General features: G+C 34.4%; 4 protein-coding genes across 7 annotated transcripts; 1 reads left to right on the top strand and 3 right to left on the bottom strand.

Moving 5' to 3' along the window:
* Window positions 1–5,219: 5,219 nt before the first annotated feature.
* LOC133034261 (uncharacterized) lies at window positions 5,220–5,813 on the bottom strand. Its single transcript, XM_061109316.1, has one exon. It carries the CDS (start codon window positions 5,811–5,813, stop codon window positions 5,220–5,222), a length of 594 nt encoding a protein of 197 aa, XP_060965299.1.
* Window positions 5,814–6,575: 762 nt separating this feature from the next.
* Window positions 6,576–11,068, bottom strand: LOC115706343 (AT-hook motif nuclear-localized protein 1). Of its 3 annotated transcripts, none has more exons than XM_030633961.2 (6): window positions 10,645–11,068; window positions 9,614–9,999; window positions 8,561–8,628; window positions 8,140–8,271; window positions 7,363–7,524; window positions 6,576–7,187 (listed from the first exon to the last, which is right to left on the bottom strand). In XM_030633961.2, the coding sequence occupies exons 2-6, from the start codon at window positions 9,954–9,956 to the stop codon at window positions 6,891–6,893; spliced, it is 1,002 nt and encodes a 333-aa protein (XP_030489821.2). In that variant the 5' UTR covers window positions 9,957–9,999; window positions 10,645–11,068; the 3' UTR covers window positions 6,576–6,890. The 3 variants fall into 3 exon arrangements, with proteins under 3 accessions (XP_030489821.2, XP_030489822.2, XP_060964298.1); XM_030633962.2 differs by having other exon boundaries at window positions 10,774–10,930; XM_061108315.1 differs by lacking the exon at window positions 10,645–11,068 and having other exon boundaries at window positions 9,614–10,613.
* Window positions 11,069–13,875: 2,807 nt separating this feature from the next.
* Window positions 13,876–19,385, bottom strand: LOC115708218 (65-kDa microtubule-associated protein 3). 2 transcript variants are annotated; one of them, XM_030636434.2, is made up of 14 exons: window positions 19,053–19,385; window positions 18,625–18,662; window positions 18,464–18,543; window positions 18,166–18,363; window positions 17,789–18,043; window positions 17,256–17,465; window positions 16,986–17,141; window positions 16,720–16,879; window positions 16,080–16,231; window positions 15,489–15,576; window positions 15,179–15,252; window positions 14,987–15,061; window positions 14,707–14,911; window positions 13,876–14,446 (listed from the first exon to the last, which is right to left on the bottom strand). In XM_030636434.2, the coding sequence occupies exons 3-14, from the start codon at window positions 18,533–18,535 to the stop codon at window positions 14,037–14,039; spliced, it is 2,055 nt and encodes a 684-aa protein (XP_030492294.2). In that variant the 5' UTR covers window positions 18,536–18,543; window positions 18,625–18,662; window positions 19,053–19,385; the 3' UTR covers window positions 13,876–14,036. The 2 variants fall into 2 exon arrangements, with proteins under 2 accessions (XP_030492294.2, XP_030492295.2); XM_030636435.2 differs by lacking the exon at window positions 18,625–18,662 and having other exon boundaries at window positions 19,053–19,305.
* On the top strand, window positions 19,386–25,491 carry LOC115706344 (uncharacterized). Its single transcript, XM_030633964.2, has one exon. It carries the CDS (start codon window positions 23,187–23,189, stop codon window positions 25,104–25,106), a length of 1,920 nt encoding a protein of 639 aa, XP_030489824.2. The 5' UTR covers window positions 19,386–23,186; the 3' UTR covers window positions 25,107–25,491.
* The last annotated feature ends 531 nt before the right edge of the window (window positions 25,492–26,022 follow it).

Raw genomic sequence — 26,022 nt, 5'->3', positions numbered from 1 at the left:
TGATCATCATGATAATAATCTCGGCCATCATCGTCTGTTTTTGCTTCTTCGTCAACTTTGTGTGATGGAAATAGAAATGAGGCATGAAGGTTATTGATCTCATCAACACAATCTCTATAGTGCTTATGATAATCATTAAAGAGGATCATGATGATAAGATGATTGAAGACAATAAATATGACAAAGATTGCGAAGGGACTCGATTTGACTGAAACAATGAAATTGAAGATGGAGATAATAAAGTCACGATTCAGTGAAAAAGAGCAGGTAATGAATAGGATCAGTGTGAGAAGAAGAATCAAATTAATGTAATGATATAGACTAATATTTGAAAATGTGAACATTTTCTCCATTTTTGCTGATGTAAAAATGTTAAAGGTGAGATTTGAAGAAAGGCTGACTTAAGAGGAAAGAAGATGTTTATAATTAGTAAAATGAGGTAGGAGTCTACTATATAGCCTTCTATATTCGATTGAGAATCAACCAAACGATATTGTAGGATAGCTGATTGAAAATCAGCATTTAATCTAATTACTATATATATAAAAATCTATATCAGCTATCGTTGCTAATTGGTTAGTGTCACCAAGAAAGAAGGTTTCACATTATGTGGCACAATATATCTGTTATTGCAAACACAAATTATTATGACAGTATTAAATTACTCCCTGAATTCTTAAGAGTTGTTCATCGTGTCATATTCAAATCTTCTTACTCGAATTTATGTCTGAGATTTATCAAGGTATTATCAAAAGATAATGCTTTCTTTGCAAGCGTATATGCGCCTCCACGTTCAGCTTTCTAGTGAATTGTTCAAAATAAACCTCTCCCAAACGTTGTTTTATGCTTTTACTTTCAGTTGTCAATTAAGACTCCCAGATGAGAATGCATAAACATCTCACTGTTTAGAGATTGAATGGCATTAGCACAATCCAAGAATAATGTAAAATCCATCTACCTCAACCTCAAACATGTAGAAGCTATTCAAGCTGAGAAGAGGTAAAAACCAGAGGAGGTATAAACCAGAAGAGTAAAACTCAATTAAGAACAGGAAACATAGCAATAGCAAGAAAAGCTCAACTCATTAAAATGAGTAGCTGATTTATTTATAGGCTGAGATTACAACAACTAAAGCACAAGTTAGTTAATACTAACTGAAACAGAAACTAACTGACTAACGGTTTTTACAACAGTTTATTTATTGACTAATATCCCCCCTCAAACGAAAAGGGGTTGCAGCCATTTTAAGTTTGTCTTTGAGGTATAGAAACCGGTCAGTGGAGAGTGCTTTGGTAAGAGAATCAGCCACTTGATCAACAGCTGGAACATAGCGAACCGAAAGCTCCTTTGCCATAATTTGATCTCGAACAAAATGGAGATCGATCTCAATATGTTTGGACCGTGCATGAAAGATTGGGTTAGCTGCGAGAGCAGCAGCTCCTTGATTATCAACCCATATGACTGGTGGATGAGAGGGAGAGATCTGTAATTCAGAGAGCAAATGAACCAGCCACCTTATTTCAGCAGCAGTGTTGGCCAAACTTCTAAACTCACTTTCAGTACTTGACCTTGCAACAACATTTTGCTTTTTTTGCAGACCATGAGACAAGGTTTCCCCCAAGAAAAACAACATAACCTCCAGTGGATTTTCTGTCATCTATAGCACTAGCCCAATCGGCATCGAGAATATGCGAAATCTCCATCGAAGCTAAGTGGTCTTAGAAGCAAGCCATCTGTTATGGTCCCTTTAAGATACCGGAGTAATCTTTTGCAAGCAGCCCAATGAGTAACCGTAGGTGCGTGAATGAATTGACTGAGCTTGTTAATGATAAAGGCGACATCGGGTCGAGTTAAAGTGAGGTATTGGAGGGCACCAAGTGTACTTCTATATAGTGTAGGATCCTCAAATGGTTCACCATCATTTAGAGATAACTTTTGAGTAGAGCTAGCGGGATTGGGACAACTCTTCACTCCATCAAGCTGCAATCTAGTGAGTAAATCAGCAATGTATTTGCTTTGAGAGAGATACATACCGCCCGAGTCTCTATAAATTTCAATGCCAAGAAAATAATGAATCGAGCCAAGATCTTTTAATGCAAACGATTGGTTGAGATCAGCAACCAACTTTGAAATAAGGGCTGAATTAGGTCCAGTTACTAGTATGTCATCGACATACACTAGTAAAATAATCAAGTCCAAATCTGATCCATAGATAAAGAGTGAGGTGTCAGACCTTGATGCTCGAAAGCCCCATTGCAGCAAAGTAGACCTTAGTTTTTCATTCCAAGCTCTAGGAGCTTGTTTCAATCCATAGATAGCCTTGTGAAGATGACAAACATGAGTAGGTTTAGTTGGATCTTCAAATCCTTTCGGTTGCCTCATGTACACAGTTTCATGGAGATCACCATTCAAGAATGCATTACTTACATCCAATTGCTGAACCGGCCAATTAGATGTGACAGCTAGAGATAGAAGCTTGTTCGAACGATTTACGGGTTTGACCACGTGACTAAAGGTCTCTTCATAGTCAATCCTGTGTGTTTGCAAGTACCCTTTAAGAATCTTAGAGATTTGTAGGTATTTAAGGAGCCATCTGCATTGAGTTTAATTCTGTACACCCATTTATTGTCAATAACATGCATATCCGGATGATATGGAACAAGTGTCCATGTCTTGGATTTAATCAATGCTGTGTTTTCTTTTTGCATGGATTGAAGCCATTTTGGATCTTTAAGTGCTTGCTGAGGTGTTCTTGGTTCAGTCGGAAAAAGAGATTCTTTTAATGGATGTCTTGTAGCCATGTATGCCTTCGGTTTGTATATACCACTTTGGGACCTGGTTTTCATGTGATGAACCCGAGTAATAATGCTGGAAATAGGAGCTTCAGCTGGTTGAATATCAGAATGTAGAGAAGGTATGGGTTCGGATACAGGGACAGTAGTGGTAGGAGGCTGCAATATTATATCAGAAGTTGATGTATTATTGGTTGGCAGAGGCAAATTAGGTGTAGTTGAGGCAGGTATATCTGGTTGCTGGGAGAGAGTTTCGGAGGCAGGTTGTATATGTTCGTGTGGCTGGGAATTAATTTCTGGTGTAGGCAGGTTATTTGCTGGTGTAAAGTGGGAAATTGTAGGGAAAGGCATTTGGGAAGGTGGCTGTTGTGTAATAGAATGATGTGCGGAAGCAGGTGCTTGGGTATTTGTTGATGAGTGTGGATTGTGTTGAACATCAGTAGCACAACCAGGAATGGAATTAGCACCAGTAGCAATATTAGAAAAAGAGAAGGTAGGAAATTGAGAGTAAGGAGAAGGGTGTACCTGACTCATGTTGTAGTTGGAAAAGGCAGGGAAGTGGCTTTCATTGAAAATAACATTCCTTGCTATATATATTCTGCCATTGGAGTTCTCACAGAGATATCCTTTGTGATGAGATGAGTAGCCAAGGAAAATGCACTGATCAGATCGATAGTCCAACTTATGATTGTTGTATGGTCTCAAATGTGGAAAACAAGCGCAACCGAAGGGCTTGAGAATCTTGTAATCGGGCTGACTTCCAAATAAGCATTCATAAGGAGTTTTAAAACCAAGAACGGCTGTAGGAAGTCGATTGATTGTGAACACAGCACTTTGAAAGGCATACCACCAATATGACAAGGATAAACCAGCTTGAGCAAGCATAACCAAACCAGTTTCAGTTATATGTCGATGTTTCCGTTCAGCTCTCCCATTTTGTTCATGATCATGTGGACAAGGGTGTTGGAAATGAATCCCTTGATCACTAAGAAAGCGAGCAAAAGGTCTATACTCCCCTCCCCAATCGGATTGAACACTTTTTATGGGCAAGTTAAATTGTTTTTCAACCATACTTTTGAACTTAAGAAAGACATCAAAGGCTTGGGATTTTAGAGTTAAAGGATAAATCCAAGTATAGCGAGTATGATCATCAATAAAAGGAATATAATATTGAAAACCCTCTTTAGATGCAACATGGGAAGGACCCCACAAATCGGTGTGAATTAATGCAAGGGGTTGTGGAGCAAGACTAGTGGAAATAGTGTATGGAAGTTTATGACTTTTGCCTTTTTGACATGCAACACAAAATTGTAAATCTTTTAAGGTCCCACTATGTGAAACATTTGAAAGAATTCTGCTTAAAATAGCAGTACTCGGATGGCCTAATTTTTGATGCCAAACATTAACATCTTGTTTCAAAGTGGTAGTTAAAGCAGTAGAAAAGCAATTGAAAGGATAGGCAAAAACTGATTCTTTATTATCATTTGGCATAGTACATGATTCTATGTTTAAACCAGCATGAGTATTACAAGGAGCAGTATGTGAAGAATCAGTAGGGGAGGAATTAAAGGAAGATACAGTGGTGAGATTGCATTGTAATGCAGGAGAGGATTGACTTGAATCACCAAGCACATATAGGCCATCTTTGCGGTCCCTTGAGAAGAACGGCCATTACAATGAGTTTGTCCTTTACAAAACAACAATGTTTGTGAAATTCAAGGAACACATTATTATCATTTGTTAGTTTTGAAACACTAACTAAGTTCTTTTTAATGGCGGGAACATTAAGAGCTTAGATTTTAAACGCAAGGGATTAGAAGTATGGGGAGATAAGTAAGTAGACCCAACATGAGTGATAAGTAATGGCTTACCATCACCAACGACTAAAGACTCGGTGCCAATGTAGGGAGAGGGTGATTCGAGATTCGACCCATTTGTCACATGAACATTAGCGCCTGCATCGACAAACCAAAGGTTATCATCACCAAAATCAGGTAGGATAGTGGAATTATATACCTGATACTCATTGTCCATGTCGAGTTCTGTAAGATACGCACGGGGGGCAGCAACATTTGGTTTCGGGGGAACAAAATTCTTACCGAACCGATAGTGACAAACAGCTGCCGTGTGCCCACTTTTAAGGCAAAGTTGACACATTAATCGATTCTGAAAACCAAAGGTGCCGCGAGAAGCTCCTTTAAAACCAGTTCTTGAAAAAGATTCAGGGATATTTCCTCGAGCAGCTGGTGGGATATATTTGCCAGAGTTGTTGCGATTGTTACCTACGGCCAGATTTGCTTGGAGTTTCATAGAGATGTCGGTCATGGTACTGTGATGTTCAAGTCTACTCTCATGAGACATGAGAAGAGCTTGAACCTCATCAAGAGACAAAGAGTCACTTCTTGAAGTAATTCCGAGACAACGGGGTCAAATTAAAGGCACTGTGCCATTCAAGATCTGAAGAACAACATCTTGATCACTAATATTAGCACCAGCAATTGCCAAAGAATCAGCAAGATTTTGAACCTTATCCACATAATCTGAGATTGACAGATTGCTTTTCTGAACATTTGAAAACTGACCTTTGAGCTGTAAAAGCCTCGCACGAGATTGACTCGCAAATCGTTGTTCCAAAGCACGCCAGACCGCAAAGGAGGTATGATGATTGGCAACAGAAGCAAGAACGCCTTCTGTCATTGAAGAGCGAAGCCAAGAAAGAAGAAGTTGGTCATGTCTTTTCCACTGTTGATAGAGAGGATTTGGGTTGCCATTGATCAAGTTTTGAGGAGGTGGAACGCCATTGAAGAGAATAGCATCAAGATCATGTCCAATAACGGCTGGAACAACCTGAGATTTCCAAGAAAGGAAATTGGCACGATCAAGCTTGATCGTGAGGGATGTCGATAAAGAACTGGAAAATGGATTGTGAACAGAGGAGGCAGGGGATTGCGCAGTCACATCTGGTGGAGAAGCAGTAACAGTCGAAGGTGTAGGATCTGGAGATGGAATCGAGGACTCCATGGAAGACGTCTGATACCATGTAGAAGCTATTCAAGCTGAGAAGAGGTAAAAACCAGAGGAGGTATAAACCAGAAGAGTACTCAATTAAGAACAGGAAACATAGCAATAGCAAGAAAAGCTCAACTCATTAAAATGAGTAGCTGATTTATTTATAGGCTGAGATTACAACAACTAAAGCACAAGTTAGTTAATACTAACTGAAACAGAAACTAACTGACTAACGGTTTTTACAACAGTTTATTTATTGACTAATAAAACACAACACCAGTCCTTGTCGAGTGGCTTCTACTTTAGCAGCAGACACCAACAGCCTCCCACCTGGTCTTCACTTTAGGAAGTGAAGTCCACTGAAATTCCTGTACTAAGGAGGCTTTGGGGGAAGTGTTGGTATGTGGGTGCACTTAAAGGAAAACTCTTGTTTGGGAAGTGTTGGGATCTAGCGATATGACACTAGCGATTTGGCACCACTAGTATTTGGCCGCATAGACTTTTAGTAACAAACACCCACGGTAGTAGCTAAAATTGTTGGATATTTGCTTCAGTAGCAAAGATATAGTACTTGCTTCATACTGCATAAGTTCGATTTATTCAATTGTTGGATTAACATTTTAAAATACTAATTATAATTGCTCTTTTTAAAAGCAAAAATTTTGCCTGGTTAACTTTTGTTAATTTTATTAACAAGTATTTCTTTTTTAATCATAAAATTAGTACTTTGGGAGGGATAATGAAGCCAGCTCCAGTCACGGACAAATTTAAAAGTTTAAAAATTGTCACCAATGGGCAAATAAATAATTCAGACGTAAAAAGAAATAAATTGTCCTTACATCCATAAATTCTGATTATAACAGCTAAAGAGCTACTAAATGAGCCTACAAATCAGATATCCTACCAGATAAATCAAGTGTATAAACCCTAATGAGAGGTGGAAAACTACTACCCCTTACTTCAACCTGTGGTGGTGGTGCTCCATAAGTACTTTTTAAGGCAATGTAGAGATGAGGGCAGAGAGACTTAATTCAGAACAATATCAAGAATCAATGTCGGTCAGGGCTGCTTGAGATCATTTGTCTAAGTTTAACCTCCAGGCAAAGAGATGTTTATATCAGTAGCCGAATTTCTCGAATCCTGCATGGAATTCATGGCAGGCCAGTTTTCTCTCTGGAAAGGAGACGAAGAACCAAGATTTGGTCTCAGGGCACCCGAGTTTTGATGTCCATGCGCACTCATGCCATCTTCTTTTTCGGCATTGGAAACTGGCATTGCAGCAGCTATGGTTGCGGCTGGTGCTACACTCACAGGTGATAAGTCCTTATGCTTTTTCAGCTTTTGATCTTGGTGTTGGGTGCTTGGTAGAAAACTGCCCACCACAACCTGATATGCTCAGAGATAAAACCAGGGTAAGTCTTCTTCAGATTATTGCTCACATGTCAAAATTAGAGAGAAAAAAATTGAGGGTCGAGATTTCATCTTAATTGCGTTCTTGCTAGTACTTGGCTTACTGCGTAAGTGTACTATCCCAATGAACATGAAGAATGGAATCATTTACCTGCACAGGACTAGCAGCCACTAGTAGTCCAGCAACACTTCCCCCAACAACACGACCATCCGGGCTGGCTAAAGATACGCTCATCCCACCTGATCTGCTCCTTGTTCCTTGACTCTCAGTCGGCATGAATGATCCAGATAGAGATAGTATCTCAAAACGACCCTGTAAGAAAGAAATGATAAGCTTAGGCTCTTAGCAACAAAATAGAACATCGGATAAAGATAACCAATTTCATGGATGGACACACTCTTGTTTTTGAAGACTTATTGGGTCAAAATAGCCAATTCCTATCAAGTTCTCCAGCAAATAATATTCAAACTAACAGAATTACTATAAAATTGGAAACTTTTATCAAAATTATATGATCAAGGAATTAAAGAAAACTTGTTGTTATGGCTAATAATATTAAAACAAAACGCTCTTGTGATGCCTTTTGGAGAAACCAAATATAACTGTAACTTGTTTCCCCAGAAGAGAACAAAAGTTATTGTTAAATACGACATAGTTGCTTACAATTCACACTTGCATGTGTTAACCACCAACTTCCATAAAATACTACACAGAGACATGCCAAGATATCCCAGTGTCTGCATGTCTTTGTGTTGGCGTTATGACAACTTATCTATTTGTGAATTGTCATACAGACAAATATAATCATTTACATGACATGAAAACATTTGACACATTACATTCAATATCGCTGTTGAAAGTTGAATGAAGCTTGTGCAAAACAAAGCAAAAACAAGGCATTCTAAATTGGAAGGAACATTACCATACCTCGTATGTTAAAGTACCCCCAGATGAATCCAGTTGGCGCAATGTAACATTTGAAATTACTCCATTAGCTGATAGGATGCAAATAGCTCGAGGTCCTTGTTGAGAAAATGATATAACCTTCATTGTGACATCCTAATAATAAAGAAGAAAATAAAAATAATTATCAATATCAGAAATGCAAAGCAAAACATTAGGGAATTGAAAGCACATGAAACAGCCACGTTTTGGGCATTAAATTGAAAAGGGGCTATGTAATATCAAATAATAACAACATAGCATAAGATTTCCTCACTCTAAAGACATCAATGATGCAACTGAGATCAGTCTTAATGTGAATAACTTAACACATAAATAAATGCCTTTAAGAAGTGTATATAAATATGACAAATGAGAAAGTTATTTGTCTTCCAGGAATATATACCTCTCCAGCATTGACAGTTATGATATGGGGCATAAAATTTGTACCAAGCGAACTTGTATTCCATTCACCTGAAAAATGGTGATAATATTATGTGTTTAGTTCCATTAGGATTAGCTCACATATATCTAGGTCTCATAAATTCCAATAGCATAACTCTTTTAGAACATTGAAATCAAGATTGGACATGATATAAATAACTTACTACAACAGTGTAAACCTACAAGCATTTCTAACTACTAAGAGAGTAATAATATGATAATGTGACGTCTATGAAATAAAATAAAATTGGAAATAAGGTCAATTTAGACAAACGGAGACAGAGGTATCTCTTATTAAATTATTTACTTACCAGGGTCTATGCAAAATTGAAACAAAGCTTTTAAGAAATAAAATAGTTCTAAATTTAATGTCAGTATCACATAAACAAAGTCTGGATAAAAAAGATGTCACATAAACAGGTGACATCTTTTTTTGCTTCCTCTTCATAACTAATTGGCATTACCAAGCACAATATTATACAACTCATTATCAGTTTCATTAAGTTTTCTCCATGCATCTAAGAGCAACTAGTTTTGAGTTGACTTCAGAAGCCTAAAAAAAGACAAGAAGCAAAACACCTTAGCCATATAAGGAATATTTTCTTACACGTAACCAATCCCAGAAAAGGCCAATACTTGAAAACCAAGTATTCTGGTTCTAAAAATAAACACAAGCATCTTCCAAAAAGGACCCACATAAAGTTTGACAAGTAGATATGATTTTTTAAGTTCTCACATCATCCAAACTCCTAGACTCCTACTTCAAATATTGAAGTGTGTACGCAACATCAGAATCTAATTCTAAAGTAGTTCCGATACTAAAAAAATGATAATAACCAAACCATAAACTTTCTAAACCAGAACAAAACCATCACACTTGACACAAATATCCTAGTAAGCATATCTAAGATATTCATTTCGGTTATAAACAAACATATACATCATTCTCAAAGCACTGATATCAAATATAATTTAGTGAATAAAATAAAATTTATAAAATGCCACTGCCACCCACCACCAAAATGTTCCACTCCAAGTTTCTTGTGTTGCTTGTACTCTCCGGACTTGGCTTTGCCTCTTTTCCCTGATGAGAAATCACCAGAAGGCGGGGCAGAGGACGAAATGGGCATGGGAGACAATGCCATGGTGACTGTCCCATCTGGTCCATACTTCCTGGGTCTACCTCTTTTCTTCTTCCCTGTGGTTTCAGTCAACCCCACATTCCCTGGTAAAAGAGCAACCTGAGGTAATCCAGATGCCTGAGTGGGGTTTTCCATCCTTGGGGCCACATGATAAGTTGATGGAGCTTCAGCTCCTATCACTGTCACTCCTGAACTTATTCCTTCTCTTGCTTCCATGCATATACCAACAAGTTCACAAAATCACCACAGTTACTAGCATCTGCACCAACATTTCAAACAAATACATAATTTGGTAAAATGTACACACTTTTTCTCCTAACCAAAGCTCACCCGCAAATCTTTATGAACTATATACTTTATAAGCCCTAACATATTAGATAAGATGTACCACCCAAAAAGATACAAAGGGTGGGCTACAAGTAAAATTTATTCTTAAACCATATTCCAAATCAGAAATAAAATAAATAAAAGTTTAGAAGACTTAAACGAAAGAACTAACATTTGATTATCAACAAAAATAAAAAAACCAAACAACTATAGAGATCAAAACAAACCCCTTGACCCAAATTTGTAGAGAAAATTTTTAAGACTAAATTATAATTATGGTAAGAACAAAAGGAAGTTTCTCACTAAATAAAAATAAAAAAAGAAAGTTTTGAGGGGGAAAACAGAGTGAAGTTCAGTTCTGGGCTTCCAGGTTCTTCAAGATCAAAACCTTTAAGACATAACCCATAAGTAACTCAAATAGTAAATAGCATGTAAATATTTTAAAAGAAAAACTCAAGTAAAGTTAATAAACAAAATTTAAAAAAACAAAAATTGTGAGAAACATAAACTGAGGGAAAAAAAAAAAGAAAGAAAAAAAGAAAAAAGATCCAAGTGAAAAAAATATAAAGATCATAACCTGTAACTGTAACTGCCACACTCCGGTTAGCTCAAAGTTGTGACTAAGCTTAACTTTTCACATTAGAGCTCAACAAACAGTACTCCTACTCATCAAAACTATACAGAAAAATAAACAATTAAAAATAACCTGTTTGTTTTCTGAGAAAATGAACTCCAGAAAATAGAAAATAGAATTAAAATATATAATTTTTTTCAGTCTAAAAAATAAAAAGACCACTAGCCGGTTTTTCCAAAGCTGTCTGAAAACAGAGACTAGAGAGAGAAAATGAGCAATATGGTAAAAAAAAATTAATAAATACAAAATAACAATAAAATATAAAAATAAAAATAAAAGTAAGTTAAATGAGTAATGAAAGATTATTATACTATTATTTTTTAGGAAATTAATATTAAATTATTTACTAAACCCGATAAATACAATTTAGTTAAGAAACAATTTCACGTCCGTGAGAAACATAAATTTAAAATTTGGATGAAAGGTTAAAATGGTAATTTCAGGGGACAAACATTGAAAAAATAAGGAGAAAAAGTAAATAACTTTTTCCAAATTTATTAATTTGTTTTTCTATTTAAAGCTGCAAAATTATAGTAGGCATGCTAGGGAGCCGGTCCTTTTTGTTGCCGCTGACCTGCTTTTTGTCTTTTTCTTGACAAAGAAAATTATGAATTTACCTAAATAACCTTTTCATGTTGCAAAACTACCAAAGTTGGGCACTTTAGAAATGTAAAAGGGAAAAATGAGTGAGCGAAGGGAGAAGTGAAGAGAAGAGAAGACAAGGACGGTTGTTTCTTGTGCTTTAGATTGATAATGAAGGTGAGACGGAGTTTACATCACCTGCAGGTGAGAAATTGGGTGAAGGATCAGATATTCAGATTGCTATAAATATATATATACATATTGTGATTGGATAGGGCTTAGTGGCACGTGAGAATAAAGGATCTGTCTGTATATTTGCACAGTAGCTTTGGGACAGGTTGTTCCTCGTTGTTTTCAGTTCATGGGAAATGACCATTTAACACGTGTGACCGATGTAATCTTACTCTTACATGGTACGATAATGGAATGAAAGGACAATTTATGTAATTTTAGATGCAACACTTGCCTTGTGTGGTTTGGAATTTGGATTTTGTTGTGGTCTACAAAATAATATGTAGTATTTACTTAGGTTTCGTTATCACACTAATTAATTTAATATCTCTGAAAATTAAAAAATGAGTGAAATTTTGAATGTGCTACCACTATTATTATTTGGCCAATAAAGGATTGTGTAGATTTGGAATATGATAATCTTTTATGATCTTATCTTCTTTATTTTTTAATATCTATATATTTATATCTCTTTTTTTTTTTTAAAAAAAAAAAAGCTATATTTGTATATTGTGTAGTGCTGAAGTGGTTGAGATAATACAATTTGTGACTTTTAATTGAGCCAACGCATATGATCATTTGTCCGATGGATAACATCTTAAAACTTTAATAATCCTTATATGTCCATCACACTAAAAATTTAGCAAATATAAATAAATACATATAAGTTTTATATTTATAAAACCCAACCAAATAATTAAAAAAGCTAAAGGGGGCATTATTATTCTACTTTTTCAAATACAGGAAAAAAGCCTTGAAATTAAGAAGAAAATATAATTGTTCTAAAAACAAAAGGCAAGTATTTTCACACGCATAAAAATTTCAATAATACACATTTATATTTTGACCTACACAAAACGGTAGGTGGTGGTGCCAAATTGCTGATGCAACTATGAAAATGACCATTATTAAGACAATACTCAGGGGCGTTGCTGTCAAACTAAAATATTGCAAATAAAATAACATTTCACCAAAGTTGTGAGTGAAACAAACGTTAGTCCAATTTCAGAAAGAAAGAAAAAATGTTAGAGAGTTCATATTTCCCAATGTTTCCAAAAGGACCAACTAATGTCAGTAATGATCATTATTGTGAGTAGTAGAGCAAGTATTCGGCTGTGAGTTTGGAAAAGGCCCAAAAAGAGAAAGAGAGACTTGGTTATGATTGGTTGTTGAGGAAAGATAGGGAAGTGGGCCTGTGAGGTGAGCAAAACCTTGCAAGTTGGCCTCGGAACAAGTCCGTGGAGAAACCGTTATACTTGTCCGAGGTTACGGTGTCTATCAGACAGTCAGGGGTTGCTCAGGACGACCTCGGTTTCCTGTGTCTAGCACATGGCAGTCAAACTCATAATTTCATCTCCTTTGACCAAGCCCATAATGGTTTCGATTTCCGTAAACTAAATTATATTATTCATGCTAAAATTTTTTAAGGGTAATCATCTAAGAATTAACTAATAATAAACGCAAGTTTACACATTTATTTAAGATATTTCTCTTTACTTAATAGCAACAGTAACCGTTTTAAAATTTAATATATAATATCAGCAGTAACGATTATAATAATTTACAGTAAAAAAATGTATTCAAATTGTAACTGCAGTTTAAATAAAAAGAAAAAGAGAACTGTTAAAGGGCATGCCAAACACCACAAGTGATATTTTAATATTGAAACTCACATTTTAATTTAGTGTGATATTAGTGCCAAATAACAATGTTAATAAAAATTTTACTGCAGTAATATTACTTCAGAATATGCTGTATTAAATTATTAGTGGGATAAATAGTTCTTTTTTATTTTATTTTTCAAAGAATAATTATTAGTGGGGTGAACATTTGTTTTTTATTTTATTTTTTAAAGAATAATTATATTTTATTACATTGAAAAAGAGGAATTTTCCCTTAAAAAACGATAAATGATTTCAAGTATCAAGTATATTCAATAAGTGGCCATGCTATATGGGTTCCCCGAAATTCAAGTAATAAAAATTTAATTTTGCATTTATCCCGAAAGTATGAAAATTAATTCATATGAGCCCAAGAATAATTACTCATGATGATAACGAATATTAGCCATTACCTTTTTTTTTTTCCTTTTTTTTTTTTATTCAAATAGAGCTAATCAAGGCTTTTTAGTATTATACAATATCCAAAACGACAATATGTAAACAAAGCTATATGGGCATGACATGGACATGTGAATAAAAAAGACCAACCGACCAAAAGAGCATTTAGTTTTAGAAATTACATAATAATTTTGACTTATGATTATATTTTGAAACAAGGCCACATGAATTATTATTTCATGGTAATTGAATTATAAAACATTTATAAGCCAATGAAAATGCTAAAGACAAAAACAAGAAAGGAAAGAAATACTATTTCACTATAGATGCGCAGAAGAAGAAACATTAGAAGTTAAGGAACAAAATGATGTTAAATGTCAGAGATCAGAAAGATATTTAATATCATTGTTTTCGGTTGGTTTGAATTGCCTAAAAAATAGGTAATTTGTGACACATATTGGCTCATTTTTCAGATGTTTTAGAATGACCAACTCTTACCTCTTCGAAAGAGTATTCTATTGGCAGTTGATCAGAGATATGACCAGTCAAAACACAAGGCGTTTTGGCCTCCAGCATGGAAACTGAGGACACTGTCGTTGGAGTGTTGGGCATAGGAATCGGCATTGTCGTTGGGGTTCTATTGTTTCCCTCACAACCAACGAGGATAGCATGCTTAGGAGGAGTAGATGCTAGCTTACCCTGATAATCATCTTCGGGGCGGTCATTCACAATGTTGACATTTGATGATGCTCTTGAAGAGAAGACTGGAGAGAGGGGTTTCCTTACAACAGGAGACCCCATTTCACGAGTCTTAGCATAACCTTTGGAATATTTAGTTTCTGAATATTGACCAGGAAATAAGTCCCTCTTTCCTGCAATAAAAAATAGCATAAAGTTTACTAAAATGGTCTTCCGAAATATTGTAAGCAGATGTATAGCCTGTGATTCTGTGAATGGTCCAATAATATTCTTTATAATAAGAATTTTCTGCTTAGAATAGAATGCTCTTCTACAATAAGTTTGCTAATATCCTAGAATCAATTTGCCAATATTATATTGCATCATTGAATACTTAGCGCACAATAAACAAGAGGAACAATAAAAGATCAACAACATTATAGAAAATAATTACCAGAAGGAGCACCGTTTTTAGTAGGGTGCCTACTGAGAGTTGCCTTTCGGGGTTCTGAATTCTGAAGCACTACTCCACCGAGAGAGAGTTTTCTATCGTTTGAAACTCCTGTTATTCTGTAACCCTTGACGCTAGCGGGACTGGGCTGTGACCCATAACGTGCTTCCTTCTCTGCTATAAGCTGTCCAAGACGTTTCTTCTGGTCCTGCATACAAAAACGATAGGTGTCAAAAAAGCATGTTTCATAAGCTCTTATTCAATCTAAGACTGAAGTCCTTACTCTCTGCCTTTGCTTGTCCTGCTCTTTTTCTTCCCTCGAGATCTTGTACTGGTCGAGCATGGAAAGAAGTCGTTCCTACAAAACACAGAAGTTATAACGACAAGTTTGGATGAAAAGCCTAAACAATTTTATGAGGCTCCAGCTAATAAATAAAAAACTCGCGTGAACAAATGTATTGAGAGAACTTCTTACAGTATCATAGAAGAATTCCACTCCCCTCTCTACTTCCCAAGCTGCGGTTTTCGAAATCAATGTGTCTACCATTGCTGCTCCAATTACCAAAATATTTTCATTTATTTAAAAACAATCATAAAAATTATAATTATCATAATTTCAATGGTGTTACATTAAATAACTAAATTAAAGACAGCTTGGGGCTAACTAAGAAGTAATAATGAAATGAAAGTTTTATCCAAGTCAACTTGAACACCTGAAGTGGTAAATGACGAAGGCATAGTTCAAATGTCAAGTTGTGTTGGAATCAAAATAACTTAGCACTTACTAGGAATTTTGTTTATCACGGCGCGAGCTTTTTCAGCACGTTTCAAAGCGAGATGAGCACCCCTTCCAGCATGATAGCGCCTATCATCCTGAACAACCACAATACTTAGGAATACTGAAGGGGAAAAAAAAATCAAATCCTCCCACACTAACCCCCTTCTGAATCACTATATTACTTGGAAGTGGAAATAAAATAAAAAACGTTATATTTGGTTGAGAGAGAAAATGGATGTAATGAAAAAAGAAAAATTCATTTTCATTCTATTTGTTTGTTTTGTTACTCTTCATCTCATTGGAAAAGTGACTCCAGTGACTATTTTTCTAGTATTTTGGTGGAAAGTATTCCTCCCAAAAATGAGAGGATAACAGACACAAATTTATATTCCTATTCTTATTATCTTATTTCCATTGCTCCCAATCAGATGGGGCAAAAGTGAAAGCCATAATGAATACCACTTGGGAAAGTGACATTTATATGTTTTAACCGATAAGAATGAATAGATAAAATAATGATCAAACTAAATTGCTGCAGGGTAATTGGATCACAAATACTTAAAACTTAAAAGCATGCATGAATATACAAGATTTAAACCTTATTGTAATCGTCTAGCCAGCACTCTTCTTGACAGGCTGCCTGCCACTTCTCAACTTTTTCTAATATTTCCTTTCTGCTTAAAACTTCTGCTTTAGCCCGAGCAATTTCAATTTCAGTCTGTTCCAACAGGTACTCTGGATCCATTGTTCCTGCAAAATGATAATATTATCGAGTAAAGTAAACTGTCTACATAGAAACAGTTTGAAAACAAAAATACTTGTAATTTAAATCTTGGAACTTGTTAATTCAATGCATGTTACTAACACATCATGAAAAGAATCATAGTGGAAAAATATTTTTTGATTTAAATATCAAAATTTATAAAAATCTCTTGCTAATTTTAATGAATGCGTGGAATTCACCAATGTGTCATATGTGTATAAATTACCACAAGAATGAATGGTAAATAGAAAGAATTTTCTCAATTTCATTCGAATTATGAATTAATAGACAACAGCCAATTATGAACTAATATACATGGCCTTATTTTCCAGTTCTTTCTAGCATCGATAAGTTATATAAGCCATAAGATTGCAGTCAATAAAATTTCCATAGCAAAAGAAACTTAACTAGATTGGAGATATTGCTTTTAATCAAAGAAGAAGACTATACAATAAAAGAACAGATGTATGTTTACCAGAAGCTACAGCTTCAAATGAGAATTCAGTGGCACCATGTGCTTCTGGAACCATGTGTGCTTCTCTGCATATTTCATCAAGTTCCGACCTCTTTTTTTTCAGAATTTCTTTCAATTTACTTGATTTCAACTGTTCCAACCGTGATATTTCTGCTTCAACCTGAGGGTTGAAGAATAATTATAGTCAAACAAGTGCACATTCTACAGTTCTTAGAGGAAACTGGAATAAATATTTCCTGGTCAGTCAAACAAATTAGCACACTCACAAGGTCAAGGAAGTCAATAGAGAGGATGTTGGCTTCGGTAACTTCAGTGACTGATGCAGCACTTTTACTGGTAACATTGTGAAATGCCTTTTGCTCCTCCGTTGGTGTATCCATCAAATTCCATAACTCCAACAAGGAAGTTGCAAACTTTTGAAGCTGGTACACCACACAACCCAAAGGAAGAAAGGTTAAGCACAATAAAAGCTTCTCAAAGGAAACTCAAATGAATTTTAAACAAAGATACTGACACAGCTAACATAAAAATATCACCTCCTCCCATCTCTTCATCTTGAGATTTCTCATTCTTAATAATGCACCAGACAAACCCTCAAGCGTACTATTACTTATGTCCTTTACACCTTTGGAATTGCTCAGAGTGGGATGAATCTCATAAATTGTGTTTTTGAAATCCACACCAAGAACCAAACACAGTAAACTCAGATCGGTAAGCTGGTCCTCCACCAGTGTCTGCCGGGCTGGCTGTGGACAAAGTATAAAATAATCAGTACCATTATTACAAATTGAAAATCATCAAAAATTTCAAAATATATGCAACTTTCCAATCAAATTTAACATAACACAATAAAGATGAAATTACTAAAAGAACAATCCATACTGGATAAAACTCGCCATAAATCTACAAAATAGCATATGCTGTTCTTTCATTTTAATGTTTCCTGTTCGAGAAACGTGTCAATTTCTTTCCGTCAATCCTAAATTAATACTAAATTTAACCACACCATTAATTAATAATTACCCTAGATGTCCACTCTAAAAAATATTAGAATAACAAGATCAAATACCTTCTCATTTTGACAAATAAGTAACTGTGCTCGTAGATCCTCTAGTCTTTTCAGGGACAAGTCAGTTTCATTCACCACCATTTTGGAAAGGCCATCTTCCATCGATATGCCTAACTCATTTGAAATATCCTTTAATTGATTTAGAACTTCAAAGAATTGGTTCTTCCTATCATTTTTCCGCTTTTGCATTTCCTTTAGTAGTGGAAGAAAGTTATCAAGCTCTCTTTTCAAGCCTCCAGTGGCACTTTTATCAAACTGCAGTCGCAAACAACAATAAGAGTTCCCAAAAATTGAAAAGACCCCAATGTACTGTCCCAAATCAAAAACTACCAACTAAGAAATTCATGTGATCACCAATGTAGACAAGGCTTACTTACATGAGGTAGTTGCTCACCCAGAGCAAAACAAATATCTGAAATCTGTGCTTGAGTCCTTGAAATTTCTGCCTGCAACTGAGCTTTACACTTAATTGCTTCGTCCACTTTTCTTCTGTATACTTCCACACAAGCTTGCTCAATCTCAAACAGCATTGTATCCCTTTCTGCATCAGGCTCTCCCAGTTCATCCCATACTTCCTGATTCAACAATAAAGGGTACTATATAATAAACTGATGATTTCTGATTATCGTTTCACAAAGCTATTGAATATTTTTTTTACTGGAGAAAAATGAAAACCTGCAATTCCTGTAGCATTGATCCACAAATTGTGACTGTATGCACGGGAGGAACATTATGCCTATTGGACATAGTTACAACTGCAATTGTAGATAAATGAAGTTAATAAGGAGTTTAGAATATATATATCACCTAATAGGCTAATAAGAATAAATACTAACCACCCTTATGAATTCTCCTCTTGTTATTCAAGAGAATCCTGCAATACCATAGCCAAAATTAGGATTTTCTTTTTCTTTTCTTCATGGGTTACCATGATCCTCATAAAATCCCAAAAAAGAGTTCTTGATACTATAAACAAGAACATCACAGCGTTTAATGAAAGAAAGTAAAATATAAATACACAATAGGAATTTTTTAAATAAAGAAACAAGAAAGTTGTTGAATTGTAAGAGCTTCTAACTCCCTTAAGAGATACAAAAATTTCAAGTTCATATCGGTGAGGAAAGAGAAAAGAACAATAAACAAGGCAATGGAAAGTAAACCCTCTTCCTCAGTGAGAAATTAACCATCTGATGCATACAACGTAAACTGAAACAAAATATGGATTTTCCATTCTATTTTCCAGGCAACCAAACAAATAACGAACCTGATGATAGTGTAACCCTCGGGTTGAGAATTGGGAATGGCGTTCGGAAATTTTGTTAAGAGTAATTTTTGGTTTGGATTTGTATGACTTTAAATTTGGTGGGAAGAAGAAATGCAGAGTAAGACGTTACAGTGTGGAAAAATAAGCGAGAACACTAGTCTACTATCAATACGGTGCTGACACGTCAGCAATGTCTGGGATCCTAATGCTACGTGGCGTTATTTGAAGTATGCTGTATTGTTTTTGACGGTAGAGATTGTTTGCGCTGGAGAATTATTTTTATTTTTTGAAAGGGAAGAATTATTTGTAATTCGAAGTCAGTTTTAACTTTTTTTTTTTTTGGGAAGTTCCAATTCGGATTCTTCGTTGCTAATTAAGTTGCTTATTTAGAAATTATAATTTGCATTAACTACTGAATGAAAACGTTCATTCTCATTAATGGTGGATTTTCTAATATGTAATTAATTTCACATTTTGGGACTTATTTTCTTTTTGAAAGGAGAGAAATTCATTCCACGAAACAGGTACAAGTCTTCTTATAATGGACTAAAATAAGGTTTTAAGTTGGCAATAAAATATGGAATTCGAATTTTTCATTCATTGCTACAACTCTATAAATAACACTGAAAGACCACACAACAGTATAGAATTAGGATACACCAGAATCCAAGATCAAAATTTATTATTTTTAATTTTTTATTTTAAAAGAATTATTTTTAATTAATTAATCATATGTAACAAATAAATCTCTATCTAAATAATAAATTATATTGTTTACCACATCCATCCATATCCCTAATAATCACCCATAAAACTAAATTTACATGTTTCACCCTTATGTATTATTATTATAGCAGGTATATTGTATTAAATAAAGAGATTTATTTTAAATGGATACAATGATTTACTCACTATTTTGATATTTAATAAGCATATGAAATATATTGTTCCAATATTGTTTACTATTTTGTAAATTATTTCTAATTTTTAAAATTTTACAGAATACCTTAAATAACTATAACGTACACAACCATTAATTTTTTTAAATCGAAAATTTAAAAATTGCATCGATATACTAATTTTAAGGGTGTATTATAAAAGTAATTATAAATATTTATACCGTCTAATCTTTTTTATTACAAAAGTATGATTTTTTTTCAGTTTATTTTTATCATTAAGGAGTTGCAGTTGTGTAATGCCCCCATTATAAATGTTTATTGGGCATCCACCCACACAACTAATGTGTTTTATCTTTACTTGTACGTTTTTAAAAGAAATTGAAAGAAACATCGCAAGAGGTCACTCATCATAAAATTACTTCAGGACAAACATACTTAATGTTTACTAAAATTGATACGCATGTATATATATAATTAAATCAAATAATATAATGATAAAGTAGAATACCGTTCTCAAAAAAATTGATTACCAATTATCAATTAATCAATTCCTTGTTCATGTTTGATTAAATAAAATATTTGAGAGAAAAATAATTAAGCAAAACAAATAATTAAAATTTAATGAATAAACAAAAAAAAACTACGATTAACTTGATAATCTAGGTAAATTATATTTGACTTGCAGCTGTTTATAATCTTACCATTTTGAATAGGTAATACGCTAATCTATATTTGGTATAAATAATGATTTTGTGACAATTTTGCGTCAACTTTTATTATTATACTTCAATACATAATTGTAAATCTTATACAAAATTTAATATTTATCTAATAACATAATGGTAAATATAAAATTATAATATTTACTGTGATATAAATTTTGCATCATCTTATTTTATGATCTAAATTTGGATTATTTTTGTTATGTGAGATATTTACATCACAATTTGACACACTATTAAAGTAGATTTTTGATAAAATAAGTTATATTTTATATTTGCATCTCCATTTAAAATGCCCTGATAATACAATTACCCAATTTTATTTGTCAATTGAATAAAAAGAGAAAAAATTGAGTAATTAAATTATCAAGTAAATAAAAATCCAACTATCCTATTTTGTCAATTGCATTGTCAATTATCATTTATTTACTTGATAATGTAATTACTTAATTTTTCTTCTTTATATTTAATTGACAAGTCAAATTTAATAGTTTATAATATGGTTAAGACTTACAATCTCACTATATGTGAAAACTCTCTATACTCCTATGACAGAGTTCAATAAAACATTAACATATGGCATCTCAAAATATACTTTCATCTTAAATCAATTTGCATCCATAACAATCAAAAAATATTTAAATTTCATTTTTTAAATTTTAATTTGAAATCATAGATAACAATTATAAATAGTTAATAAATAGTTTTGAAATTAAATCAGATTGTACGTGATTAAAATAAGAGAATAAGAGCACTCCCAATAGATGAGCTAAAATAGCTCAATCTTTAAATTATAGAGAAAAAAATTATAAAATTGAGCTTCCAACAAGTGAGGTAAATCTTAGCTATTTTATATATTTTTTAGCTTAATGAATAATGCTTAGCTAAATATAGAGATAACTATTCATTGAGCTAAACATATTTTAATATTATTTTCTTTAACTTTTCTATATATGTGTGTAATATTTATTGTACAAGATGTTAGGAATTTACTTTTGGCTTTATCTTTTGTTGAGTTATGTTTTGTTAAATGATTAGCAAACAAGTTGGCTCGTTGCTTCACAAGAGACTCTTGTTTCTCTACAGGTTGTGCGCTTCAGTTGGAGGATCCTCTGAAGTGCGTTCTATTGTTTTGAATGAGTTTATTCATTAATAAATCTCCTAATTTATTAAAAAAAAGAAAAATAAGAATATCTCTGACGAAGACACAAATATATGATAGAAAACTAAAATATAACTTAATTAACAAAAAATATGCTCTAATAATATTTTATAAGGTGATACAAATTTAATGCTTAGTAAATATTGTGCCAATTTTAGCAATGCAAAATTTGTATGAGAATAAATGTATAATTTTATTATTATTTTTTTAAAATTATGTATAATTTGTTTTTAATAAAATTTTACATAATTTTTATATTTGTTTTTTTAAAATATTTAATATAGAGTTTTTTGCGGCTAAATCATCTCAACTATCTTTTCGCTTGCATTTAACATTTTAAGTTCAAAATTTGGTAGTAAAACCCTTCAAACTACTGAATTTTTAGCAAATTTAAGGTGTCATCTATTTTTCATAGTTAATTGCAATATGGATTGCGTATGTGTACACTCTTGTACACGTGACACATTTATATTGGCATACATCATATTATTATTTAAAAATTACAAAAAATTATTTCAAAATTTATAATATATTTTTTTAAGTATTTATTTTTTATTTTATAATTTTAAAATAATAATATTAGGTGTATTAATATAAACGTGTCATGTGTACAATAGTCTATACATAAGTAGTCCGTAGTGACAGTTAACGAGATGATACCTAAACTTTGCTAACAGTTCAGTTGTTTAAAAAATTTTATTATTGAAATTTGAGCTTGGAAAGTATGTGAAGTGAAATTATAATTGAGAAAATTTAACCGCTAAAAATTCTTTAAAATATAATTTATTTTGGTTAAATGAATATATTTTTTTTAAGAATATAAATTAAGAGAAAAAAACGCGAAATTAATAGAAAAGATGAAAAATATGTGGTTAAATTATTAAGCTGGGGAAAGTTCGCGGAAGAAGAATACAAAGCATACGAACAATGAAACAACAAAGAAAAGCAAAGAATGACTAAAAAGGTACAACAACAACAACAAATGCACTTCCAGAAGGAGGTGAAATAAAAAGAAGAAGAAAAAGACAAGACAAAAGGAAGAGAGAAAAATAATAAGTTAAAAAAAATAAATAAAATAAAGCTTTATTAAATTAAATTAATAAAAACCTCTAATTTTATAGAAAGAAATTAAATTAAATTAAAGTAAAGTAAAAAAGAGAAAGAATCAAAACTCATCCTCATTTCTCACCCTCACTCACCTCATCCTCGAGTAACCAACAACATGTCAGAGAAACCAAGTAACAGAGCTTAGAAGAAGAAACAGAGAAGAGAAGAAGAGAAGAGCAGAGCCAGCACCGAAATTCACTCCCTCTTCTCCTTCTTCTTCCTTCAAGATTCGATTTTGTTACCCATGAATCCCAGCAAAACAGAAGAGGATCTCTTTCATCATCTGGGCCCACCGCCACAGATCATGGCCCAATCACAACCGTCCATTCCCAACCCTCAAGATGACGATCCTTCCTCATCCTTCTCCCTCCCCGAAATTGTCATCTTTAGGTCTTCTTCCTCTTCCTCTTCTCCTTCCCACTCTTCTGCCGATGACATCGACGACGTTTCCAATCACCCCAACACAAACCCTAATTCCACCAATTCCAACCAGAATGGCTTCCCCCAACACCAGCAGCCACCTCTCAATATCAGTCCGGAGCGTCATATTTCCTCCCAATTTTACACCTTCAACACCGAATCCCATTCTCTCATGATTCGTTGCCTTTTGGAGCGCCGCCTCGCCACGCCGGCTGAGATCCGAGATGCCACTCCCCTACCCGTTCTCAAGTCGTGGCGCGCCGTCTGGAAGGACCGGAACGAAGACACGGCTTATCTCACCGCCTGGAAGCGCATTCAGGACAAGCTCTCCGCCCATGTCGACCAAAACGGTAACGAATTCCTCTGCTTCAAGAATAATACCCAGCAATTCGTTTCGCATGTTAACCAGTGGCAAGATATTGTTATGAGTTTTCATGGTGATACGGATATGAAGCACTTAGGGCTTAAGGAAACCATTGATAGAATTAAGCAGGTGTGGACCGTAGGTGCTAAGTTTTATGGCATACCTGAAAGTTACATTAGGGTTTGTGTGGCTGCCTGTCCTGTTTGCTCGTCCGCTTCTTCTGGTGGAACAGGGAGGAATAAGCGCCGTAGGTTTGAGTATACTGAGTCTTTTGATGTGCCTGCGAAGGAGGTGCCCCATAGGCTTCAGCAACTGGCTGCAAAGCACAAGGTCGTGCTTTGCATTAGGCAGAAGTACATTAGATATAAGCCCTTTATGGCTGAGGTCAAGGATTATGCTTGTCACAGGGCAGGTGAGCCGGTTGCCAAGAAGTCAAAAATTTTGAAGAGGGAACCATATGCATCTAAACGGTGTGGGTGTGGATTTCGAATTCGTGCCATTGTGCCAATTGCCAATTATAATGAAAAGGACAAGACTTTTGTTTATCAAGAAGAAGGGATGGCTGTTTTCAAGTTATATGCTGTACACTCAGGTCACGAGCCAGGACCCTTAGATGGAAATGCGAGGATAATGCATAGAGTTGTGGGCCATAAAGGCGGCTTTTTGTTGGATCAAGATACTGTATATGGTGTGAACGAGGATATGGAGAATGAAGGTTTTGGGTTGATTGGGAAGGATGAAGGTAATTTTCATCTTTCAGTTTTGCAGCAGGTGCATGAATTGAAAACCGAAGTTGGATTCTTAGAAGCAAAGATTGGAAAGATGCCGCGCGAGTTATTGTGCTCGGTATCTCGGGATTTATTTGATATTGTTAGTAGGGTTAGACGTATTGGACAGGAGAATTTGAAGCCAATCGGTTTGCTCCAAGATAAGCCACATCCTGACGATGTATTGGTTGGGGAGGATGATTTGGCTCATTGGAGTGATCATCACCATGAAAGAATATATGGGAACGGCAAGGATACTGAATTGATAGATGATGATGAGGAAAGTTTTGAGCGGACTCTTGAGGATGTTGTTTCTTGGGATCAGCTTAGGACAGATTGTAGAAATCAAAAAGATTTAATGGGCGAGTCTTGTAAGTCTGAAAAGTGGCTGAAATGCAGTAACTTTGACGAGAAAAGCATTCTTGATTGTGAAGATACAAAGCTAACCAAGCCCTTAAGACATGACGATGCTTTAGTAGCAGATGTAGGTCTTGTTGGCATACAAGTCGATAGTTTCTACCAAGATAACCCAAAATGGTATGATTCTCCTTGTGGATTGGACTCCAGTGCTGATTGTGGAGATGGTGGATTCAGGCACGGAGAGATTGTTTAGACTTTCTTGAAGATATCAATTAAGCCCTTCTAACATATGTGAGTTTATAGCGGTGCCCCTTCTCGAGTTGGATGTGGGGTTGTACATTTATGTATACAGAAGATTGGAGCCTCCGACATGCATTTTAGGTTCCTTAAGTGCGTGGTTCTGTAAAGTATAGCCCAATTGGGCTTTTCTGCACATACTTTATTCATAAATACTTGTTAACCAAGTTTTTGTCATTTAAATTTTTAGAGCAGTCCTAACAATGTCTATTGGGAAACTATTTTATTCAACATTTGTACTTTTTCTGTTTGAGATTCTGATATGAAGTACTGGCGCATATTCGGTTTCACGTGTTTCTCCTGTTAAAAACTTAAATGAAAAGATTTATGGATTTATGTGTTGTGATCATGTCATGCATATTATTCTTCTGAAAGTTGTGTGGAACAACTTTCCTTACTGAATCCACCCTTGTACTACTGGATGATCAGTTTTCTTTCATAGGTTGTACAGTCATGATGTCTTTATATGAAACTTTTGGGAACATATACAAGTGCCCTCTTATGTTTTGTATTATGGTTTACCCTGATTGTTTACAGTGGGCAAGTCTCCATGGTTTCATTTTAAAAGGTAGACTTCATAGATTATTACAGAGTACTATGAATGAAGTGGTTTTGGGTTGCAACTTTAAACAGGAACAAAGAAGATTATTCGGTTGACTTATTGTTTAATTTGCTTTACTTATGGATACAAAGTTTCTACTTTTAATTACGTCTTTTTGCCATACATCATAGATCTGCAGATGCTCATTGAGGAATGTGAGAGGAAATAATAACAAGACGCCTTTGCCTGCGTAAATGAGAAGTCATGGCCTGTTGTAGGCTTCTAACAGTGTACTGCGAGTCTGTTTTGTGCATTATCAGGTCTGACATAA

Source organism: Cannabis sativa, chromosome 1 (assembly GCF_029168945.1).
Source record: "Cannabis sativa cultivar Pink pepper isolate KNU-18-1 chromosome 1, ASM2916894v1, whole genome shotgun sequence".
Lineage (NCBI taxonomy): Eukaryota > Viridiplantae > Streptophyta > Magnoliopsida > Rosales > Cannabaceae > Cannabis > Cannabis sativa.
The sequence above is the reverse complement of the archived record's forward strand: the minus strand, read 5'-3'. Positions and strand labels throughout refer to the sequence as shown.

Excerpts from the sequence above, each read along its gene's own strand:
- LOC115706344 (XM_030633964.2), top strand. The coding sequence starts at position 23,187 with ATGAATCCCAGCAAAACAGAAGAGGATCTCTTTCATCATCTGGGCCCA.
- LOC133034261 (XM_061109316.1), bottom strand. The coding sequence starts at position 5,813 with ATGGAGTCCTCGATTCCATCTCCAGATCCTACACCTTCGACTGTTACT.
- LOC115706343 (XM_030633961.2), bottom strand. The coding sequence starts at position 9,956 with ATGGAAGCAAGAGAAGGAATAAGTTCAGGAGTGACAGTGATAGGAGCT. Across the intron at positions 8,629-9,613 it reads TGGAGTGGAACATTTTGGTG|GTGAATGGAATACAAGTTCG; the intron begins GTGGGTGGCAGT and ends ACCATTTTTCAG. Across the intron at positions 8,272-8,560 it reads TAACTGTCAATGCTGGAGAG|GATGTCACAATGAAGGTTAT; the intron begins GTATATATTCCT and ends CTTTATTATTAG.
- LOC115708218 (XM_030636434.2), bottom strand. The coding sequence starts at position 18,535 with ATGTCCAATAGGCATAATGTTCCTCCCGTGCATACAGTCACAATTTGT. Across the intron at positions 18,364-18,463 it reads CAATGCTACAGGAATTGCAG|GAAGTATGGGATGAACTGGG; the intron begins GTTTTCATTTTT and ends TTGTTGAATCAG. Across the intron at positions 15,253-15,488 it reads CGTGATAAACAAAATTCCTA|CAATGGTAGACACATTGATT; the intron begins GTAAGTGCTAAG and ends TAATTGGAGCAG.